A 25,097-nucleotide genomic window follows, 5' to 3' on the forward strand; every position below is an offset into this window, starting at 1 on the left:
CAAACCACCCCACATGGCAAACAGAAAGAAAAGGTTTCTGAAAATTTTATAACATCTGTCTGGATTTTTCAGACTAAGAGAAACAGTCATTCTTGTAAAAGTATTTACAAACTGCTACAAGCGAGTCTCCATTTCCGTTAGTATTAAAATATATTACAACACTAGAAGCACTGCTCCTTAAACCATCTGAACCTTATAATAAGCCTTCATTATGTTGCCATCATGTATTTGAAGCTTTGTAAGATGAACTATGGACAGAGGTTCGTGACATTGTACAGGAGACAGAGATCAAGACCATCCCCATGGAAAAGAAATGCAAAAAAACAAAATGGCTGTCTGAGGAGGCCTTACAAATAGCTGTGAAAAGAAGACAAGCAAAAAGCAAAGGAGAAAAGGAAAGATTTAAGCATATGAATGCAGAGTTACAAAGAATAGCAAGGAGAGATAAGAAAGCCTTCCTCAGCGATCAATGCAAAGAAATAGATTAAAACAACAGAATAGGAAAGGCGAGAGATCTCTTCAAGAAAATTAGAGATACCAAGGGAATATTTCATGCAAAGATGGGCTCGATAAAGGACAGAAATGGTATGGACCTAACAGAAGCAGAAGATATTAAGAAGAGGTGGCAAGAATACACAGAAGAACTGTACAAAAAAAATCTTCACGCCCCAGATAATCACGATGGTGTGATCACTGACCTAGAGCCATACATCCTGGAATGTGAAGTTAAGTGGGCCTTAGAAAGCATCACTACAAACAAAGCTAGTGGAGGTGATGGAATTCCAGTTGAGCTATTTCAAATCCTGAAAGATGATGTTGTGAAAGTGCTGCACTCAATATGCCAGCAAATTTGGAAAACTCAAAGGTGGCCACAGGACTGGAAAAGGTCAGTTTTCATTCCAATCTCAAAGAAAGGCAATGCCAAAGAATGCTCAAACTACCACACAATTGCACTCATCTCACACACTAGTAAAGTAATGCTCAAAATTCTCCAGGCCAGGCTTCAGCAATACGTGAACCATGAACTTCCAGATGTTCAAGCTGGTTTTAGAAAAGGCAGAGGAACCAGAGATCAAATTGCCAACATTTGCTGGATCATCGAAAAAGCAAGAGAGTTCCAGAAAAACATCTACTTCTGCTTTATTGACTATGCCAAAGCCTTTGACTGTGTGGATCACAGGAAACTGTGGAAAATTCTGAAAGAGATGGGAATACCAGACCACCTGACCTGCCTCTTGAGAAACCTACATGCAGGTCAGGAAGCAACAGTTAGAACTGGACATGGAACAACAGACTGGTTCCAAATAGGAAAAAGAGTACATCAAGTCTGTATACTGTCACCCTGCTTATTTAACTTCTATACAGAGTACATCATGAGAAATGCTGGGCTGGAAGAAGCACAAGCTGGAATCAAGATTGCCAGGAGAAATATCAATCACCTCAGATATGCAGATGACACCACCCTTATGGCAGAAAGTGAAGAGGAACTAAAAAGCCTTCTGTTGAAAGTGAAAGAGGAGAGTGAAAAAGTTGGCTTAAAGCTCAACATTCAGAAAACAAAGATCATGGCATCTGGTCCCATCACTTCATGGGAAATAGATGGGGAAACAGTGGAAACAGTGCCTGACTTTACTTTGGGGGGCTCCAAAATCATTGAGCCATGAAATTAAAAAACGCTTACTCCTTGGAAGGAAAGTTATGACCAACCTAGATAGCATATTCAAAAGCAGAGACATTACTTTGCCAACAAAGGTCCATCTAGTCAAGGCTATGGTTTTTCCAGTGGTCATGTATGGATGTGAGAGTTGGACTGTGAGGAAAGCTGAGTGCTGAAGAATTGATACTTTTGAGCTGTGGTGTTGGAGAAGACTCTTGAGTCCCTTGGACTGCAAGGAGATCCAACCAGTCCATTCTATAGGAGATCAGTCCTGCGTGTTCATTGGAAGGACTGATGCTAAAGCTGAAACTCCAGTACTTTGGCCACCTCATGCGAAGAGTTGACTCATTGGAAAAGACCCTGATGCTGGGAGGGATTGGGGGCAGGAGGAGAAGGGGATGACAGAGGATGAGATGGCTGGATGGCATCACAGACTTGATGGACATGATTTTGGGTGAACTCCAGGAGTTAGTGATGGACAGGGAGGCCTGGTGTGCTGTTGTTCAGGGGGTCGCAAAGAGTCGGACACAGCTGAGCGACTGAACTGAACTGATTTCTTGTATTTTTTTCTAGAATCAAGACTTGCTTTTGGTTCTGTTTTGAATAATGTTTCATTGAGTGTTCAGTTTAGCTTTAAAAAATTTTTTTTATTTTTTTTAAGCAGTTTTAGGTTACAACAAAGTTAAGAGGAAGGTACAGAGATTTCTCACAAACCCTCTACTCTCACACATGCATAGCTTCGCCCATTATCAACATCCTCTAATAGGATGGTACATGGGTTACAACTGATGAATCTAGGTTAGTACATCATCATTACCCCAAATCTGTAGTTTACATTAGAGTTCACTCTTGGTATTGCACATTCTGTAGGTCTGGACTAATGTATGATGACATGCAGTCATCATTATATAAACATGCAGTGTATTTCACTTCCCCCAAATTCCTGTGTGTTTCCTCTATTCACCCCTTTCCTCCACCCCTAACCACTGGAAACTGCTGATCTTTTTACTGTCTCTATTGTTTTGCCTTTTCCAGTTGACTTTTCAACTACAGTTGAAGTCATAGACTAAGTAGCCTTTTCAAAGTGGCTTCTTGTTCAAGTAATATGTATGTAAGGTTTGTTCATGTTTATTCGTGGCTTGATAGCACATCTCTTTCTCATACTGAGTAATATTCTATCATCTAGATATACCAGAGTTTGTCCATCAACCTACTGAAGGACTATCTTGGTTGTTTCCATGTTTGGCAATTAGGAATAAAGCTGTATTGTATTGGTGTGGCAGGTTTGTGTGTGGAATATGTTTTCAAATTCTTTGGGTAAATACTAAGCGATGTGATTGCTGGATCCTATGATAAGAATGTGTTTAGTTTTGTCAGACACCATCAAACTGTCTCCCAAAGTAGCTGTACCAGTTTGCACTTCCACTGACAATGAATGAGAGTTCCTATTGCTCCACATTCTCACCAACATTTGGAGTTGTCTGTGTTCTAGATTCTGGCCAGACTAATAGATGTACTATTTTTTTTTTTTTTCTTCTTGTAAGAGGTATGGTGGTATCTCAGTGTTGTTTTAATTGGCATTTCCCTGGTGACATATGATTTGGAGCATCTTTGCATACACCTGTTTGCTCTCAAGATATCTTCTTCAATGAGGTGTCTGTTAGAGGATCAAGGGATCTTTGGCCATTTTTAAATTGGGTTGTTTGTGTTCTTATTGTTGAGTTTTATGTGTTCTTTGTATATTTTGGAGGTAATGAGTCTTTTGTGAGATGTCTTTTAAAGATATTTTTTCCTCATTTAGCTTTTGATTTTGCTTAATTTTGTTATTCCTTTTCAAATGCTCAAACGTATAAGATCGTCTGCCAGTCTTGTTATTTTCACTAGAGACCCCCTTTCAGAACCTCTGTCCTCTTTCTTTACTAGATAGAGTAAGTTCTCAGTTTGCTGTCCCACTGTCTTTCTAGGGCTTCCTGTCACCTCTATTTTGTGTTAGACACCCTACATTCAGTTTCTCAAATCTTTCTTTTTTCTTTGTTTTGTCCTTTTGCTAGAACATCCTGAGTCACTTCCTGGTGTGTCTGAGTCCTGCACACACAGGGCTTTAGCAAAGAGAATCAGCTCTCTCGCATCATTAGCTCCCTCTATGTTGCTGTACCTTCTTCCATTCTCAGCAGTTATAAGTGACATTGTAAGCATCCGCTTCCCTTTTTTCAAAATACCTTCTCTTAGTGATGTCTCTTCTTCTACCACCCCCTCCCCTGGGCGTTTGTCTTCCATTTAAATCCCTTTAGTATCATTCTTGTGAGGCTGAGACAAGAAGTTAGGTTCATGTGTCCCATCCACTGAGTTTAATTGGATGTCCAAGTTTAACACTTGATTATTAATTTGCCTGCAGATTTAAGTACAAATCCAAGCATTTTATTTAAAATACCTTTTCCTCTTTAGGAAAGCTATTCCATTGTTTGTGAGGCTTGCACTGTGCCATGAAAAACAGCAGAGAGGTTGGGGGGAAAAAAGAAAAACTACCTGTATTAGCACTTAATTGAAAGTTTTGGGAAGAGATTTCTGTGTAAAAAAAGGACTAAAATAAGATTTTATATTACTTTGCTAAATATTTCTTTAGCCCCCCCAACCCCCCACAAAACTGGGAATCAATTACCTCTGCCTGTTATTTGTGCATTCAGTGAAGTTACTGCATCTTCAATTTGGTAAAGATTAATTTTCCATTGCTTCCAAAGACTGTTCAACACACACACACATACACACACCTGAAGATTTTATAATATGTGCAAGGCCATATCACCTTATTGAAATAAAACATGAAAGTGAAAGTGAAGTCCTTCAGTCATGTCTGACTCTTTGCGACCCCATGGACTGTAGCCTACCAGGCTCTGTGGTCCATGGGATTTTCCAGGCAAGAATACTGGAGTGGGCTGCCATTTCCTTCTCCAGGGGATCTACCCAACCCAGGGATTGAACCCGGGTCTCCTGCATTGCAGACGGATGCTTTACTGTCTGAGCCACTAGGGAAGCCCATAGGACCTCCAAATAATTCCTGAAAGTGAAACTTTCAGTTTCCTAATGTAGCAAGATAAGATAGCTTCTATCTCTCTATGAAAAGGTAGTGTTAAGAGTTCAAGAAATGAACGTTAATGTCCCTGTACTTATTTATATGTTTAATGATGCTGATGATGAAATCCATAAATATTCTTTCATAGTGTTTCCCCATGGTGAAATACAAAAGAAAAACATTTTACTTTGGGGACATGGACAGAATAAAATGCTTTCTATAATCAGAAAATTATATAACAAAAAAATAAGAATAACCCTCAATTTATGTGTGCATATGTAGATAGATAGATAGAATCTTAAAAAATTTTAAGTTAATGTTATACTTTTTTTCCTCTCAAGTGATTAGTCTAAGATGTTATCCAAGTGGTGATTAAATAGTCAGGCAATTTGCCTCTCTGTCCATTTTAGATGTAAAATATCTTAAGGTTCAATGAGTGCCCTCTTTTATTCAAATGTTTAATTATCTTCCACTGGTGGTAGTCTGCATACCACTGTAGCAAAATTTATATCACTACAGAGCAGCTCCTCAACTTAGCTTGGGAAACTGACACTGGAGCTAAGGTATAAACCCTGGCATGAGGTGAGCAACTCTGAGTACCCTGAACTTGAGTGGCTTTCTGCAGCTGGAAGTTGCACTAATTTGGCAGACCGGGTTGTGCAGAAAATTGTTTGGGGTATGGTGGGTGGGAGAGAATACCGAATATTTACTGTGAATATCCAAAGCATAAATGAACCTTTCATCTTTTTCATCATTATCAAAACCAGTTACAGATATATTATCTGTTATCAAGATTAATCATTCACTTATTTAAAATAAGAATCACTTACCTTTCTCACAGTCCCTTCATTTTCTGCAAGAGGATGAATACCATGGCAAACATTACATTTCATGTACTTGCAGGTCCTTACACCCAGACTAAGACATGTATTATTACTTTAGTGGCAAGAACATGAACAAAGGGAAAAAGAGCAGAAGGAGCCCCATCTAACAGTGGTTGTCCACTATATACCACACTTCTATTCATTTTCTCATAGCCCTTTTAAAAAACACTTACTTAGTGTGCTGCATGAGGTCTTAGTTGTGGTGCATGGGCTTAGTTGCCCTGTGGCATGAAATCTTAGGTCCCCAACCAGGGATTAAACCCAAGTCCCCTGCATTGGAAGATGGATTCTTAACCACTGGACCACTAGAGAAGTCAGATATGTGAAATAGAATTAATACTGTCTCTGTTCTACAGCAGAGAAAACTGAGACCAGTGTCAGTAAGTAATCTGCTGAGAGTCAGCCTGCTAGTATATCATAAAGGTAAAATTTAAATCCAAGTCTGTCTGACCCCAAAGCTCATTATTTTTTTTTTCCATTTCAGCTTGCTGTAATTATGTTTTTTCTTAGTCAAGACAAAGTTCTTTCACAATGGGAATTAAGTTCACTATTGTTCTACTTGTCCCTTATTGGTAATATTAACCACAGTTTTATCTATAGTCAGCAGGAATCACATTAAATGAAAGAAGCAGGCAGGAGCCAAATGGGGATTAAAAGCCGGTTGATTCATCATTAGGTAACACTGACACTTGCTGAAAAGACACTGCTGATGTCAGTGGACTAATTTCAAAGCTGTTGGCTTCCATTGCAGACTCTAGAAACACACCAATAAATGTGGTTGGTTTCAGCTCTCAAGGAAATGAACCTTTACGGCACCAACAGAAGAAATCTAAACCGAAAAGAAACCAGAGAGCAGTTCTATTTGGAGGTTTCTTCAGAACAAAATTAGCCTCTCTTTGTGCAAAAGAAATACTCCTGAAGAGTTGTATGTTAATTAATGTTAATTTGATTTTGAAAAATCATTTGAAAACCATTTCTACTTCACAGGTAACTTATTGTGAGTTATTCTTTAAAATTAAAAAAAGAGAAGTGCTCATCCTATAATCTAATCATTTTGTAAAACCAGATTGTCTTCACTTGATTCATAATAATATTTCAATATGACTACTATGTACTGTGTTTTCCCTCTGTTTCTATTCATGACAATTTTGATTTAGTTCTCAGTATTTTTTTTGCTTTTTTGTTCTTTTTTTCAAATTTTTTAGTAGCCATGGTTCTTTATAAGTTCACAAGATATTCTTGTTTATTGTTCCATTCATCTCCTCCATTCTTCTACTTGCCTCTCAGAAAGCTCAAGTGGCTGAAACTTATGATGTAAGCTACACTACAGGAAAAATGACCCTTCTTGAAGTAATTTAACTGTTTTAGACCATTAGAAGGTAATTATGTTTTTTGCAACAGAAAATACCTATAGAACTCCATTTAGATCTCTGTTGTCCAGCACAGTAGCAAACGGCCACATGTGACTATTTTTTTTTATTTTACAATTTTTTATTGAAATATAATTAATTTACAGTGATGTGTTAGGTGCAGGTGTACAGCAAAGTGATTCAGTTTTACATATAAATGTCTGTGTATATATATATGTGTGTGTGTGTGTATCCTCCTTAAGACTCTTTTCCATGGTAGGGTATTATAAGATACTGAGTAGACTTCTCTGTGCTATACAGTGGGTCCTTGTTGTTTACTATATCATATATAGAAGTGTAAATGTTAATCCCAATCTCCTAATTTATCTTCCTTTACATGTGACTATTTAGATAAAATTAAATAAAATTAAAAATTAATTTGCCCTAGCCATAATTTTAAATATTCAGCAGCCACATGTGTCTAGTGGTCATCATGTTGGACAGCACAGATGTGGAACATTTCCATCAGCATAGAAAGCAATTGTAAGGGAGCAAAATTTGCCACCCCAAAATATGTTTCTTTGGCCAGCGGATTATTTCAAACTGAAAACAATCAAGACCTGAAAGACTCAGGAAGCACCTTTGACCTTCTTCCTCACTGCTTAAGAGAATTTAGATAGAGGGACATTCCTGAAATAGAGCTATCACCAGATACCAGCAAAGAGTATGCACTAGGTGTGCAGGAGAAACGGGGCAGGGCCAGAGTTCAGAGTCCACTACGTGGGCCCTGTCTCCTCGAGGCCCAGCAAACATTTGTTTACCAAACATTTACTTTTCCATCTCCATGTGAATTGCCTTCCTCACTTTTGAAGTCCCAAACCACTGCCCCCAGCAGCCTCTTTTATCTTTAACTAAAGATGGTATTTAAGGTAAGGTTTTTGGCCATTTGGGCAATTTCCCCTGGGTCTCTCCTATGTATGCTGCTGCTGCTGCTGCTAAGTCGCTTCAGTCGTGTCCGACTCTGTGTGACCCCGTAGATGGCAGCCCACCAGGCTCCCCTGTCCCTGGGATTCTCCAGGCAAGATCACTGGAGTGGGTTGCCATTTCCTTCTCCAATGCATGAAAGTGAAACATGAAAGTCAAGTTGCTCAGTCACGTCCGACTCTTAGCGACCCCATGGACTGCAGTCTATCAGGCTCCTCCATCCATGGGATTTTCCAAGCAAGAGTACTGGAGTGGGGTGCCATTTCCTTCTCCAATGCATGAAAGTGAAACGTGAAAGTGAAGTCGCTCAGTCGTGTCTGACTCTTAACGACCCCATGGACTGCAGCTTACCAGGCTCCTCCGCCCATGGGATTTTCCAGGCAAGAGTAGTGGAGTGCCATTGCCTTCTCTGACACATTTTATATTTACCTTCTATTAATTTAACCAGGTTTATCAATTTTTATCTTTATGGTTTTTGCTTTTATAGATTTAAAACAATTTCTGTTCCATCAATATTATGTTTTATTCTTTGAAATTAAATATTAGTTTGGAGAGAATTGACATGACATGATGTCAGTTGAGTCTTCCTTCATAAATATGGTATATCTCTCCATTTGTTTGTCTTTCAATAAAATTATATCATACTATTAATATTATGCATATTTTTTAGTTTTCTTTATCATTGCCATTTAAAAAAACATTTTAACTAGTTTTTATTTGTGTATATCAATCCTAATGATTTTTGTGTATTGAGCTTGTGTCCAGTAAAATTGCTGAATGTTTTTATTAATTCCAATTGCTTGTCAGTAGATTCCCCTAAATATTCTGTTTGCATAATTATATTATGTCCAAATAATTTATCACTTTCCAGTGATTACATATCTTATCACTATGTGTTATTTTATTACATAAGCTAGGAAATCCAGTAGTATATTCTGGAAGCAGTGATAGTGAACATCATCTAGTGCCTGCCTTTAATTGTAATATTTCTAACTTTTCACTTTTTTTTTTTAACTTTTCACTTTTAAATATGTCATTTGCTATGGGTTTTGGTATACATTCTTTATTAGGTCAAGAAAGTTCTGCTTTAATAATAGCTTGCTTAATATACTTGTCGGAATAAATACTAGATTGTGGGCTTTTCTACATGTTTTGAAATGGTCAATGATAAGCTTTTTATTCTCCATTAATCTGTTAATGTGATGAATTATACTAATAGATTTTTCTATTGCACTACTACTACTCTTGCACTTATTGGAAAAACTACTCTTAGACATGATTCTTTCTCTTATACATTGCTTGATTGCATTTGATAATATTTCGTCTTCCATTTTAAGCTTCTAAAATCAGAGCCATCTATGCTTTACATACTTATCCACACTGGGTATCAAGATATCACAAAATATATCAAGAAACTTTCTCTTTTTTTGTGTGTGTGGAACCATTTTTCTGGACTTCCTGTGGCTCAAACAGTAAAGAATCTGCCTGCAGTGCAGGAGACCAGGGTTCGATACCTTGGTTGGGAAGATCCTCTTGAGAAGGGGATGGCAATCCACTCCAGTCTTCTTGCCTGGAGAATCTTATGGACAGAGAAGCCTGGTGGGCTACAGTCCATGGGGTCACAAAGAGTCAGACATGACTGAGCAACTCACACACACATTTTTCTGGAACTCAATCCCAGGCTGATTTATAAAAGATTGGAAAACCATATTCAGTGTCTCCTTCTCTCTCTAGATTTGGGCATGTTTTTCCCTATATGTAACGTATTTTTGGTATTTTTCCTCTTATGAAATCAACATCGTTAAGATGAACACAGAGAATCCAAAATTATTGTAGTTACTATTTCTCCATCTTATCTAGGAATTTCAAGGAACCATATGGACTAGGAAAAGCATTTTAAACTTGAATGAAGAAACATAAAACTCGTGCTTTTTTATTACTCATATAAGAGTCAAAAAATAGGGTACCACCACAATCTGTACTGAAAGGAAAAATTAATGTTACTAACATGCAAAAACCCTAACAGAAGTAGATCATTTAAAATATTAGAAAGTTAAAAATCTTCAAGCTTCTACAATTATTAATGCTGCCTTTTCTAAAAAAAAAAAAAAATTTAAGGACTCTGGGCCAAGTTTATATTTTTCCACATTAACGTGGGAATTTGACAGGTGTGCTGCTGTGGGTGATGGTCACTGCAATAAGAGCAGTGGAGGCAGCAGGTGGCAGCAGCTCCCACTCAAAAATCTCTGAGAGTCAGCAAGCCTTGTAACAGCAGGAGGCCTCCCTTGTATGCCACTTAGTTCTTTTGAGTTTGTAACTGCTCATTTCAAATATGCCAAGCAGTGACATAATGCATGAATCGCACTGACTCTGACCAAACAAATGAGACATTTTTTTGTGTCTACGTTGAGAATGAATCACAAACTTATGAAATAGATGGTTTTACACCTGGTGCCTTTCTACTTTCAAGGACCCTTCTTTCCTCTCCTCCTCTTCCATCTTTATGCATTTTGGGGGTCTCACTCAAGGCTTTCCTTTTCAGGGAAGCTGGCCATACTTTTGGACCTTTGCTACCTTCTATTAAATGACACTGTATAATAATAACAATGTTGAGACATAAGCTGATAATACTATTAACCATTTATGGAATACTTACCATATGCTAGGTTCTCTCCCAGATTTTACATATTTTTCTCATTTAATTTATGTAATAACTCAGTGAATTAGGCATTAGTATTGTTATCCACATTTTATATATATCAAAACTGAAGCACAGGGACTTCCCTGGTGGTCCAGTGGTTAAGAATCCACCTTGCAATGCAGAGGATGTGGGTTCGATCCCTGGTTGAGGAGCTAAGATCCCACATGCTGCAGAGTGGCTGAGCCCAAGCACTACAACTACTGAGCTCAGGTACCCCAGCAAAGAGCCCCCACCGCAACGGAAGATTCCACGTGCTGCAACTAAGCGCTGACACAGGCAAATAAATAAATTAGTAACTAAATTTGAAAAAAAAAAAACTGAACCACAGAAGGGTTAAGTACTTTGTCTAAGATCACTAATAAGTAGATAGGGCCAGAAGATCAACACAGACTGGAGCCTGTGTTCTTGACTGTTCTTCAGGGAGACCAATCTGTGACTATAGACAGATTGGCAGATACTTTAATGACACCGGGAAAGAGGGTTATTCAGGCAGTTTCAAGTGCATATATTTCTAAACCCTCTTTGAGAAGTGTATACACAGGTGGGAATTGGAGGTGACTGACAGCTCAGTAAGGAAGAGATGGACAGACCAAAGAGACAAAGCTCAGCTTCTTTACTGACTGTGGAAGCTTGACCAGATGTGTCACCATCCAGAGCTTGACCTTCCTAATGCTTTAAATGGTGATAAGAACACGTCAGTGTTACTGTGAGGATTGAGATAGAATAGGATAGTTCCTGGAACATCGTTAAGGACCTTTTCAATTAATATTAGTTCAGTCCACCTTTCTCGATAAAGTGTAGTGCCAGCTGTGAATTTCCTTTGGGTAGGATGAGCCTGGAAGAATGGGTTAGAAGGAAATGAAGGGCTGCATTGATTAATTGAGGAATAATTTTGCTTTATTAATGTCATCTTCCTCATTGAGTATCTCAAATATACATAACAAATATTTTATTAAATTGACAAGCAAATAAAGTGACAGTATTAAGTAATCTATTTTAAATATGTGAAACTAGATTCTTTCCAAGTATATTTGACATACATTTTCAAGGAGCAAGGTTAACAGATTACATCAATATTCCTGGGGAATTTATTTACAATTTAAAAAGATGAATGAGGACTCCTTATAAATTTCTGACTTAAAGATGTTCAGCTTATAGCATGACATCATTTCTTGTTTTCTTGTATGCTTATGCCTGTGTTTGTTTAATCATTCTTTAAATTAACCGATTCTCTTCTAGACCAAAAACAGAAGATGCTTGGATATTTGCAAAGCCCAATGCCGTTCAGGCTGTTGGTGTGATGTCATTTGGTGAGTACATGGTTTCCAAGGTCCTTTCTCAATGTGGGGTCTTCTGTACCATGAAAAAGTGCTTTGCCTCGTATTTGTGTCTGGAAAGCAGATGTCCTGTTTTAGACTTCCTATTAGCAGCGTATGATCCAGTTTGTGCCAACATAAAATTAGGCACAAACCATTCTCACTCATCACTAAAATTTGCTTCAATTTTAACAAGTCTTTTCCTCATGCAGAAAACTCATTAAAGTCTTGTTTCTTAACTTGAAAATCTAGCAAGTGTTAACAGACTTATTCCTTGCACACAAAGTATTGTGAATTGGCCAGGAGTCTAGAGTGACTCTGTTATATCCCAGATGGGAAAGGAAGCCCTGGGCTGAAAATATGGTGTTGTTTAGATTTCCTTTAAGATTGGAAAGGCCAGTAGGAAGTGGGAGAGAAAGTTGGATAGGCCTGGTTTATATCAAGAGTGACATGAAAAGATCACATAAGCCTAATACAAATGAAATTTCTCATTCCTACAGCTGTTAGAAAGATTATTTCTGGCATCTCTAGTAAATTAGTATATTTGAACTTCAATTCATTAGTATTTCAAAGTAGCATATGTCTCTGAATTTTCCAAGAGAAAAGGACAACTATGTGATTTGCTTTAATAATGCTTCCCCCCCCCCCCCTTGTATTGCAGCATTTATTTGCCACCATAACTGCTTCTTAGTTTATGGTTCTTTGGAAGAACCTACAGTAGCTAAGTGGTCTCACATCATCCATGTGTCTACCTTGATTTCTGTATTTATCAGTATTCTCTTTGCTACGTGTGGATACTTGACATTTACTGGCTACACCCAAGGTAAAAAGAGAAATTCTATCTTAACATGTTTTGGTTCATATGGAGTGGTGCTATCACTTCTCATTTTAAGTATTATTATACCCAATGCCCTACTTCAAAGTAGAACACATTCTCTCCTCTACCTTCCTCCCTTTCCTAATTTTCCTCATCTTCTCCTTTTTAAACTGCTAAACTTTTTCTGTAGTCCGTTCTCCCTCCTTTGATGGTTTCACTTCAAAGCACATGAATTCTGGCTTTCCTCTCTACTAGTCCACTGCAGTTTCACCTTCAAAGACAACAGTATCCTCTCATCAAGGCTAACAGTCTTCTTGGTTCTGATTCTCATGGACCTCTCTGAATCACTCAACAGTTCTGAGGACTCCCCGTAGAGAAAAGAGCCCAGCCATATCATCATTCACTCCCTCATGTATTTTTTTTTTTCCTCTGAGTGCTTCCACTTTGCTTTCAAATGCTATCTCCTCTCCTTTTCTTCTGTTCATCCAACAACCAAGGACATTTCTACTTAGTTGTTCTTTTGTTTTAAATGCAAAATATCACCTTTCCTACAAAACCAGCCCATTTCCTCCCCACCTCCACTCTCACCCCAGGACACTGAATTCACTTCTTTCTTCTCCATCCAACAGCTGAGTGGTCATCTCTTCTATGTCCTTGCCTCTTGCATTGCCTCATCTATGTGTGCTAGTTAGGGTAGTCTGACAGCCTGCTAAATGCCGTGATTCATGCATTCCATGGCTTCTGCAGGTCTATTATTGCATTTGACCTTCAGACAACCCTAGGAAGGTAAGTGGAATAACTAGTTTTACCCCCTGCCTAGAACACAAAGAAGCAGAGTAACTTGCCCAAGCTGGCTGGTGACAAAGTGGAAACACGGCTCCTGACTTTCAGTCCCATTTTCTCCTCATTCCGGCTTGCTGTCTACCCTGTTTTGGTCACATATGACCCACTAATAGCTGTCTCTTAACCTCTAGTTCTTCTTGGCTCACTTTTCAGATGACATTGAGGTACCCTTGGGTGAATGGTGCCTTGTTCTAAATTTAGGTTACAGGTGACTATGATTATAAGGAGAGAGTTCTCAAGAAACAAAGAAAGATGACTTAAAAAAAAACAGTGATTAATACCATAATCACAATGCTATCAAAAATATAATACCTGTGTGTGCCATTAGAGTATAATAATGAAGCGACCTTGAAAGTCTTGATAAAAATTGTTTCAAAACATTGCCATATGTCACTAAAGCTGCACAGTTTGAAAGACAAATGGCCTTTAGGCTCCAATCTCCACAGAATCTTGGCTTCAAAATGCCTTTTCTCTAAGACAGAAACCCTTTCTCTTAGTCACACCTTCCTGGTGGTTTTTATCAGTAGTAATTGTTCAGGTATAATTAAGTCTTTACATAACAAAGCTGACAGGTTGATTTTGATTTTTTTTTTTTCCTTTTCTAGCTATAATTCCCTAAAACACACTTACAGTCAAGCTTGAATAAGCTGACGTTGTTTCTTTAGGCCATTTTGCCTTAGGCAAATCCAGTCTTGTTGTGCACACTGCAGGCTTCTTTTCTCTTTCATTTCACATACTCCAGCTTGTGAGGCAGTGACAACTCTCCATTGTTCTTGAATTTTCCAGTGACTTTTGAAAAGATGCAGGGCCCGTATTTTAGTGGAAGTTAGAGAACAGGGAGTTTGAGTCCTTTTTCCTAGAGTGTTAGAATCTTTTCTGTCAACCTTGAACCAACCACTACTGTGACCCTTGCTTTGTGATTTAATCTCCTTCTGCCCAAAAGGGACACTAGAAAATAATGTACGTTTACTCCAGTTAAAAGAAAGGAGGGGAAAAGAGTCACTTAAATAAGTCTTGGGAAGAAGCAAGTCATTTAGTCTTTTAATGAAAAATAAGTATACAGAGGATTATTATTAATTTTTTTTATATATAAACAGTGTGGCAGTGTGTGACTTTTATCTAATTTTCTATTCAGTTTAATTGAAAACTGTGACCAACATTTTAAAATGTAAGTATTTTATTTAGGAAATAAACAGCCCCAAATATTTGTTTCTATATTGGGAAACTTTTTGTTGACATGATCTGTGCTCTCACTAGATCCTGTATTTCTTCACATGTGTCTAAGAAAATAGTCTCTAAATAAGAATTGGTTCAAGGTATATATGGTCCATCATTTAGTTTGGAACTAATTAAATATAATACTTTGCCTGGGAACTAACCATATTTTCACCATTTTCAATCAGTGCATTTATACTTGGGTTCATCAGATACCATGAAAGATAGTGTATGTTTGGAATTCCTTGCTGTAGCCCTGAGTTTGTGATTAAACTCCATAGAGTGATATACAGGAAATTCAGCTCCTTACATGTACTAGTCTACTGTTCCTTTCAGGATTGTCCTTGATCTAAGAATAACATTTCAAAAGGAAATTTGTTTATTTTAACAGACTTTTTTTTTTTTTTTTAAATAATGAAGTCACTTACTTACTAGAAACAAAGACCAGAAGCAAGTTTATAAAACCAGTGCACAAGAATTTAGGGAGTTGATTCTGGTATAAGAAGACAATGGATAAAAGTATTTTTCAGATGTTGATACAAATTTAAGGCTAATCTTCTAAAAACAAACAATGAGAGTAAGAGAAAAACCATTAGTGATAAATTTGCTTTCAAGTGGAGCATGTGCTAGTTTTAATACCCAGCAGTAATTATGTAGCTTTTGAATGCAAAATTTATATTTAGACTTAGCTGTCTGTTGTATTAATTAAATTAAATGATGTTTATGTACCTTTACTCATATAATAAATATTCAATATCTCATTTATTACATATTTATCTCAAATATCCAGTATCTATTAAGTAAATCTATTTTATATTGTTCTCTAGGAGACTTGTTTGAAAATTATTGCAGAAATGATGACTTGGTAACATTTGGAAGGTTTTGCTATGGAGTCACTGTCATTTTGACATACCCCATTGAATGCTTTGTGACTAGAGAGGTAAGCACAGTCTCTTTCGACACTTTTAACTAGGTCATTTCTCTACTACATTAATTTAGTACAATTTATAAATCATTTGATTCTGCAAATTCCCAAGTGCATGACAAGAAACATAATTCATGAAATTTTCTCTTTTACCCAGTTTAAAGATAATTCATATTCAAATGTTTACAAGTTGTTTTTTCAAAAGTTGGTTTTGAAAATCATGTTTGGTGGTTTAGTTTATATTAGCATAAGTATAAATATTTATACAACTGCATTCCAAAATGAATGTCAGCCTTTAATAGAGTCAAACCAAGATTTTCTTTTACTCATTCTTACAAACAAATTAAGCAGTAAGGTTTAAAACATGTTTTACAAAATTGTCTTTTGGCTAAAATGTTTTATAAGTCAACATGTATAAAAGGCACCATAGGACAGATATGATCAATTGTATTATCTTTTAAAAGACTAAAATATTTTGTCTTACATGAAAACTTAAAATGTATTTTAAATCATTAGTTTTAGAGATAATTTTATTTATATATTTACTAAGTTTATAAATATTTATTTTATATAAATATAAATAAACATTTATTTATGCATATTTATAAATATGTTTATTATGAATTTTTATCTATACCTGTATATTGATATATTTCACTTATAAAGTCATCTCCAAGTTATATTATATCATCTATCTGGATTCATAGAGGAAGATTAGGTAAAAGAGAACTAATTCCTTTTGCAGAAAGTTGGATAATGTGGCTTTGTCAGGAATCCCTTATACAGTAAGCTAAGAATCCACTGTACCATTTAGCAGAAAAACATGATCCTGTTTCATAGAGGTTCTTTCAGGAATCACACTGAAAAGGCTTAGTCTTAGGATCTATTCCTAGAGACTGTTTACACAGAACACTGTCAATGGATCTAATGTGTGAAGTGAAATGCCTGCAAAGCTTCAAATACACTAACTAATGGGCAGGCTTCTAGAGGCAGACCAGTGCTTGCCTTATGCTGATTCTGGGTAAGGAACAGCACAGGGGAAAGGAATGAAGACACGGTCAGTGCTACGTATGTCCCTTACAGTTAGCATTTGTCCTCACTTATAAATATATAACCCATAGGCCAGCTCACCTCCTTGAATACAGGGAACAGTAGATTGAACTTGAATAAATTTAAATCAAAGAGCTAACTATTGTTGGATGCAGGAAATGGTTTTATTTTAGTTTCTACCCAATACTTTAGGTTCACATCTGATCTCTTGATCAGCAGTGACAGATGGCTTATTCTCATGTGGTTTCTGGTGAGCTGCTCGTGGACTTCTGAGTCACTCCACCTGCACAGCTTGTGTCTTCAGTACTTGAGACTTGTGTTTCCTTTCTAGCTGCCATGACAGGAAGACAGAACTAAATCAAGATCTCTGCCGTGGTAGCAAATAGTAGGCAGAGGAACTTTGTATATTCCTCACCCATTCACTTCCTTTTTCTTTCTCTCCTTTCTGCACACACACACACATACACACGCACACACACACACACACACACACAAATATATGATTGGCAATAATATAATCAAAGTGATTTCTACTCACAGGTAAAGTAGCTGGCCATGTCCAAGGGTGCCACAATACCAGTCTACCCCCTAATAAATATCTGCACTAGTTTGCCCCACTGAGTAAACTTCCTCATTAAGAATGCACTCGAAATGAGAAAATATTTGGAAGGACATTACCAATTACCAAAAACCAAAATGAGTAAAAATGATTAGTGAAAGTGAAAGTCACTCAGTCGTGTTCAGCTCTGTGTGACCCCATGGACTACAGAGTCCATGGAATTCTCCAGGCCAGAATACTGGAGTGGGTAGCCTTTCCCTTCTTCAGGAGATCTTCTCAACCCAGAGATTGAACCCAGGTCTCCCACACTGCAGGCAGATTCTTTACCAGATGAGCCACAAGGGAAGTCCAAGAATACTGAAGTAGGTAGCCTATCCCTTCTCCAACGGATCGTCCTGACCTAGGAATGAAACCAGGGTCTCCTGCATTGCGGGCAGATTCTTTACCAACTGAGCTATCAGGGAAGCCCAGTGATTAATATCCCCATTTAATTATTAGCAGAGTTATGACAGTATCCACTCAATGGGGCACTGTTACTTAACTAGAAATGTTACTTACAATAGCTTGGGGAATTGACTTCCTTAAGGTCCCCAGCATCTGATCCTGTCCTACCATTTCCAGCTCTTTTCTCATGGTTCTTTTGCACAGTTAACACCCTATTTACTGTCTCCTCCTTGTCCCCCATATGTATCTTTCCTGTTCTCTTTGCTCTTTTTGACACTGTCTTGGTCTATAATTCCGCTATAAATCCCATCTGTGTTTCAAGCTCTTCCTCAAGCCAAAGTAAGACAAGGACATTTCAGGAATACAATAAAGCCAGTTAATCTCATGGACACAGAACTAGATAGCTAAGTTCAGTTCAGTTATTCGCTCATTCGTGTCCAACTCTTTGCGACCCCATGAACCGCAGCACGTCAGGCCTCCCTGTCCATCACCAACTCCTGCAGTTTACCCAAACTCATGTCCATTGAGTCGGTGATGCCATCCAACCACCTCATCCTCTGTCATCCCCTTCTCCTCCTGCCTTCAATCTTTCCCAACATCAGGATCTTTTCAAATGAGTCAGCTCTTTGCATCAGGAGGCCAAAATATTGGAGTTTCAGCTTCAACATCAGTCCTTCCAATGAACACCCAGGACTGATCTCCTTTAGGATGGACTGGTTGGATCTCCTTGCAGTCCAAGGGACTCAAGAGTCTTCTCCACCACACTTCAAAAGCATCAATTCTTCTGCGCTCAGCTTTCCTTATAGTCCAACTCTCACATCCATATATGACTACAGGTAAAACCATAGCTTTGACTAGACAGACCTTTGTTGACAAAGTAATGTCTCTGCTTTTTAATATGCTGTCTAAGTTGGTCATAACTTTCTTTCCAAGGAGTAAGCGTCTTTTAATTCATGGCTGCAGTCACCATCTGCAGTGATTTTGGAGCCCCCAAAAATAAAGTCAGCCACTGTTTCCACTGTTTCCCCATCTATTTCCCAAGAAGTGATGGGCCCAGATGCCATGATCTTAGTTTTCTAAATGTTAAGCCAACATTTTCACTCTCCTTTTTCACTTTCATCAAGAGGCTCTTTAGTTTCTCTTCACTTTCTGCCATAAGGGTGGTGTCATCTGCATATCTGAGGTTATTGGTATTTCTCCCGGCAATCTTGTGTGAACCTTGTGCTTCATCCAGCCCAGTGTTTCTCATGATGTACTCTGCATAGAAGTTAAATAAGCAGGGTGACAGTATACAGCCTTGATGTACTCCTTTTCCTATTTGGAACCAGTCTGTTGTTCCATGTCCAGTTCTAACTGTTGCTTCCTGACCTGCATGTAGGTTTCTCAAGAGGCAGGTCAGGTGGTCTGGTATTCCCATCTCTTTCAGAATTTTCCACAGTTTATTGTGATCCACAGAGTCAAAGGCTTTAGCGTAGTCAATAAAGCAGAAATAGATGTTTTTCTGGAACTCTCTTGCTTTTTCCATGATCCAGTGGATGTTGGCAATTTGATCTCTGGTTCCTCTGCCTTTTCTAAAACCAACTTGAACATCTGGAAGTTCATGGTTTACGTACTGCTGAAGCCTGGCTTGGAGAATTTTGAACATTATTTTACTAGCGTGTGAGATGAGTGCAATTGTGCGGTAGTTTGAGCATTCTTTGGCATTGGCTTTCTTTGGAATTGGAATGAAAACTGACCTTTTCCAGTCCTGTGGCCACTGCTGAGTTTTCCAGATTTGCTGACATATTGAGTGCAGCATTTTCATAGCATCACCTTTTAGGATTTGAAATAGCTCAACTGGAATTCCATCACTTCCACTAGCTTTGTTTGTAGTGATGCTTCCTCAGGCCCACTTGATTTCACATTCCAGATGTCTGACTCTAGGTGGGTTTTCACACCATCCTGTTTATCTGGGTAGTGAAGATCTTTTTTGTATAGTTCTTCTATGTTTTTTTGCCACCTGTTCTTAATATCTTCTGCTTCTGTTAGGTCCATACCATTTCTGTCCTTTATTGAGCCCATCTCTGCATGAAATGTTCCCTTGGTATCTCTAATTTTCTTGAAGAGATCACTCGCCTTTCCTATTCTATTGTTTTCCTCTATTTCTTTGCATTGATCACTGAGGAAGGCTTTTTTATTTCTCCTTGTTATTCTGTGGAACTCTGCATTCAAATGGGTATATCTTTCCTTTTCTCCTTTGCTTCTCACTTGTCTTCTTTTCACAGCTATTTGTAAGGCCTCCTCAGACAGCCATTTTGCTTTTTTGCATTTCTTTTTCTTGGGGATGGTCTTGATCCCTGTCTCCTGTACAATGTCACAAACCTTGGTCCATAGTTCATCAGGCACTCTGTCTATCAGATCTAGTCCCTTAAATCTATTTCTCACTTCCACTGTATAATCATAAGGGATTTGATTTAAGTCATACCTGAATGGTCTAGTGGTTTTCCGCACTTTCTTCAATTTAAGTCTGAATTTGGCAATAAGGAGTTCATGATCTGAGCCACAGTCAGCTCCTGGTCTTGTTTTTGCTGACTGTATAGAGCTTCTCCATATATGGCTGCAAAGAATATAATCAATCTGATTTCAGTGTTGACCATCTGGTGATGTCCATGTGTAGAGTCTTCTCTTATGTTGTTGGAAGAGGGTGTTTGCTATGACCAGTGCGTTCTCTTGGCAAAACTCTATTAGCCTTTGCCCTACTTCATTCTGTACTCTAAGGCTAAATTTGCCTGTTACTCCAGGTATTTCTTGTTTTCCTACTTTTGCATTCCAGTCCCCTATAATGAAAAGGACATCTTCTTGGGTATTTAGAAGGTACAAGACCTTCTAAAAGGTCTTGTAAGTCTTCACAGAACTGTTCAACTTCAGCTTCTTTAGCATTACTGGTCAGGGCATAGACTTGGATTACCATGATATTGAATGGTTTGCCTTAAAAACAAAGATCATTCTGTCGTTTTTGAGATTGCATCCAAGTACTGCATTTCAGACTCTTCTGTTGACTATGATGGCTACTCTACTTCTTCTAAGGGATTCCTGCCCACAGTAGTACATATAATGGTCATCTGAGTTAAATTCACCCATTCCAGTCCATCTTAGTTCGCTGATTCCTAGAATGTTGACATTCACTCTTGCCATCTCCTGTTTGACCACTTCCAATTTGCCTTGATTCATGGACCTGACATTCCAGGTTCCTATGCAATATTGCTCTTTACAGCATCGGACCTTGCTTCTGTCACCAGTCACATCCACAACTGGGTGTTGTTTTTGCATTGGCTCCAACCCTTCATTCTTTCTGGAGTTATTTCTGCACTAATCTCCATTAACATATTGGGCACCTACCGACCTGGGGAGTTCATCTTTCAGTGCCTATCTTTTTGCCTTTTCATCCTGTTCATGGGGTTCTCAAGGCAAGAATACTGAAGTGGTTTGCCATTCCCTTCTCCAGTGGACCACATTCTGTCAGACCTCTCCACCATGACCCGCCCGTCTTGGGTGGCACTGTCTAGTTCTAAATTGTCTTTGATCTTTTCTATCTTGTCAAAAATTAATAACTGTTTGTTTTATTGGATTGTTTGAATCTCTCTAATCAGGATGTTAATTCCTAAGAATAGGAATCATCTCCTAGACATTTTCTCTTAACATAATACAGTGTAGGACATATTAAGTAGGTATTAAATAGGTAACTGGGCTTACCAGATGGTGCTAGCAGTAAAGAACTTGCATGCCAATTCAGGATATGTAAGAGACACAGGTTTGATCCTCAGGTCAGGAATATCCTCTGGAGGAGGGCATGAGAACCCACTCCAGCTTTCTTGTCTGGAGAATCCCATGGACAGAGGAGCATGGTGGGCTACAGTCCATGGGGTCTCAAAGAGTTGGACATGACTAAAGAGACTTAGCACACACACAAAATAGGTAACTGTTGAGTGATTTCCTAATCTGAGTGTCAGTGGAAAATGGTAATCAACTCTTCTCCATTTTTGTTAAGGAAAGGCAAGATAAAATAGACTTAGCTTGTACCAGATAGGATTTAGATTATATGAAGTTAGTTTCCTATTAGTAAAGAATATTAAACATGCATTATTATTAAAAGATATTGTGCTAACTCTTTCCTTAGAAGTCCTTCAGATAATATAAATAACATCTGTAGTTTGTGTTAATAATAACCTTATTGGACTCAGGGAAAAAGAATAAGGTAACTTCTCAAGGTCTCTCCTACACTTCAGAAATATTTTTGTTCACTCAGTAGTATGCCATGTTCTGAGTCTGGAATGTAAGCCAATGCCTGTCTAATAGTTCAACAAAGAATACTTGTTATTGATGTGTGTGTGTCTATGTGTAAATAGTTTGGAAAAGATACAACATTCATTCATATGACTTAAGATTTGATTGATTGCCTTACTGTATTTTATATAGTCCCAACTACTATAATATAAAATTCTCTTTTAAAACTCCTGCACAACTCTGAGAGTCCCTCTCTAAATAATCTGTTTCTATTTGGCAGGTAATTGCCAATGTGTTTTTTGGTGGGAATCTTTCATCAGTTTGCCACATTATCGTAACTGTGGTTATCATTACCGTGGCCACACTTGTGTCACTGCTGATTGATTGCCTTGGAATAGTTTTAGAGCTCAATGTAAGTACATTTGAAGATTCTAAAAATCTCTTTTAAAGTTATGTTTGCATTTAACATGAGATATATTTTTCCTTAATAAAGGTGTCATTTTCTGAACTGGAATGAAAATGTGCTTGTTATAGTAAATATTTGCATAGATGATATTATGTGGTTTATATTTTTAGAGCAGTGGTTCTTCAATGGGGGAAATGCCTTTCTGTCCCCACCCCCAGTGGACACTTAGCAGTGTCTATAGACGTTTTGAGTTGCCACAACTGGGTAGGCTGACGCTGGTGGTATCTAGTGGGTAGAGGACAGGAATGTGGCTAAACATCTCATCATGTGCAGGGTAACCCTTACACAGAGAATTATGCAATCCAAAATGTCAGTAGTGCTGGAACTGAAATACTGGTTTAAGTAGTTTTTCCATATTTTATTTTCTATAGTGCATAGATATAATTGAAAATAAGTATAAATTAAACAAATCTAGGGGAAATTCCTTTGCAGAGTAAAGACATGTCTGAAGTGAAGTGAAGTGAAGTGAAGTGAAGTCACTCAGTCGTTTCTGACTCTTTGCAAGCCCATGGACTGTAGCCTACCAAGATTCTCCATCCATAGGATTTTCCAGGCAAGAGTACTGGAGTGGGTTGCCATTTCCTTCTCCAGGGAATCTTCCCAACCCAGGGATTGAGCCCAGGTCTCCCACATTATAGGCAGACACTTTACTGTCTGAGCCACCAGGGAAGTCCTAAAAAAGACAGGTCTAGAGAGATTCATTAAAATATGTAATGAAGGACGTTATATCCACTTACCCATTCACTTACCTTATTAAGTATTTCTCTCTCTCTCTCTCATTTCCTTTGTAATCTCTACTGCTGATTTCCAAATCGATGTCTTCATCATATCACATTTGAATTAATATTGGGGTTTTGCTTCAACTAGCACATATTTAAGTTCTGCTTCCAATTTATCACCATCCTGCTTAAAAACTCTACTTTTCTCTCAACAAGCACAAAATCTGTTGCCTTTATCATCTGACCCCAAGCTATCTGTGGAAAGTTATTTACCATTAACTTCCCAAAATCTACCCACAGCTCTAGTCGATCTTGTTTTAGACCTATGAGTAATCCATATTAATTCTTTCTTTTATCCTTTGGTTTATGTTTACTCTTTCCTGTAATTATTTTTTTCTTTCATTTCTCTCCAAATCTTACAAAGATTTAAAGTCTAGTGCAGCTTTAATATGTTTATTTATTGATCAGATATATATTAAATAATTACAATTGAGCTTTGAACAACTTGGATTTGAAATACGGAGTCTACTTTTACACAGATACTTTTCAATAAATATGCACTACGTGAACCTCAGTTGGTTGAACCTGCAGACATGGAGAAACAGAGTATGCAGAATCATATGTGTTATATATGAGCTTCCAGCGGCTCAGTAACCCCCTCACTCCCACGGTATTCAAGGGTCAGTGATACACTATGCCACAGAAGCAGACATACAGGATGGGAGGAAATCAGAAAGGATCTGTGCTTTTGTGGAGCTTACAATCGCACAGGGAAATTTAAAAGTTCAGCTACTATAGAGGCAGTGAAGAAGAGAAAAGGATGTGGGTGTACTCCTAAAAGACACTTTTTAGAAAAGATTGACAGAATTTGGTAACCAATTCAATTGTGAGGTCAGGGGGATAGAGGGGCACATCAAGAATGACTTCTTGGGACCCAGCAATTCCTCTTCTGGGTATTTATCCAAAGAAAACAAAAACACTAATTTGAAAACGTGTATGTACTGTGAAGTTCTTGACAACATGATTTCAACAGCCAAGATATCGAAGCAACCTAAGTGTCCATCAAGAGATGAATAAATAATATGTGGTATGTATATACAATAAAATACTACTCGGGCATAAAAAATAAAATCTTTCCATTTGCAGCATCATGGTTGGATATTGAGGATATTATGCTAAAGTGAAATAAGTCACACAGAGAAAGACAAATACTGTATTATCCTACTTATATCAACGTATGGAATCTAAAAAAAGATTAAACAGAACAAAATGGAAACAGACTCATAGATACAGAGACCAAATGAGTAGTTGCCAGAGAGGAGGGGCAGGGGTGAAATTGATCAAGGAAACTGAGATACAAATTTCCAGTTATATGATAAATAAGTCACGTGTATGTAATACACAGCATAAGGAATATCTATAATATTGTAATAATTTGTATGGGGACAGATTGTTACTAGGGTTGTTCTGATGATCATTTCATAATGTATGTAAATGTCAAATCACTATTTAGTGCACCTAAAACTCACATAATATCATATGTCAACTGTATTTGAATTTTTAAAAGTGACCCCAAAAAAGTGACTCCTTGATTCTACTTTGTGGAAATAGGATAATGAGATCATTTGGTGAAACGTGAATAGAAGTGATTATACTGCTTTAGAGCCTTTCCTCTTCCCCTTCTACAATCCTTCTGGAATTTCTACTCAAAACCACACCACTTAGCATTGATCAATCATGTCCCACAGGGAGGGTGGGCTTTTATAGATAGAATATCAAGTTATCTTTTACTCACTCCATTGAGAGTTAAAGGGGAGGTGAAGGTATTATTCCTT

At 37.8% G+C, this 25,097-nt stretch overlaps 1 protein-coding gene across 4 annotated transcripts in view; it reads left to right on the forward strand.

The window, feature by feature from the left end:
- Positions 1-25,097, forward strand: part of SLC38A11 (solute carrier family 38 member 11) — a 60,108-nt gene that overhangs the window by 23,467 nt on the left and 11,544 nt on the right. For 3 of the 4 annotated variants that reach the window (XM_070804013.1, XM_070804025.1, XM_019971732.2), the window contains exons 8-11: positions 11,885-11,955; positions 12,623-12,784; positions 15,664-15,776; positions 22,358-22,489. In XM_070804013.1, the coding sequence (XP_070660114.1) occupies positions 11,885-11,955; positions 12,623-12,784; positions 15,664-15,776; positions 22,358-22,489 (478 nt within the window). The remainder of the gene's footprint in view (positions 1-11,884; positions 11,956-12,622; positions 12,785-15,663; positions 15,777-22,357; positions 22,490-25,097) is intronic. The other variant, XM_070804021.1, reaches the window with a different exon arrangement.

The sequence above is a fragment of the Bos indicus genome, chromosome 2 (assembly GCF_029378745.1).
Source record: "Bos indicus isolate NIAB-ARS_2022 breed Sahiwal x Tharparkar chromosome 2, NIAB-ARS_B.indTharparkar_mat_pri_1.0, whole genome shotgun sequence".
Classification (NCBI taxonomy): domain Eukaryota; kingdom Metazoa; phylum Chordata; class Mammalia; order Artiodactyla; family Bovidae; genus Bos; species Bos indicus.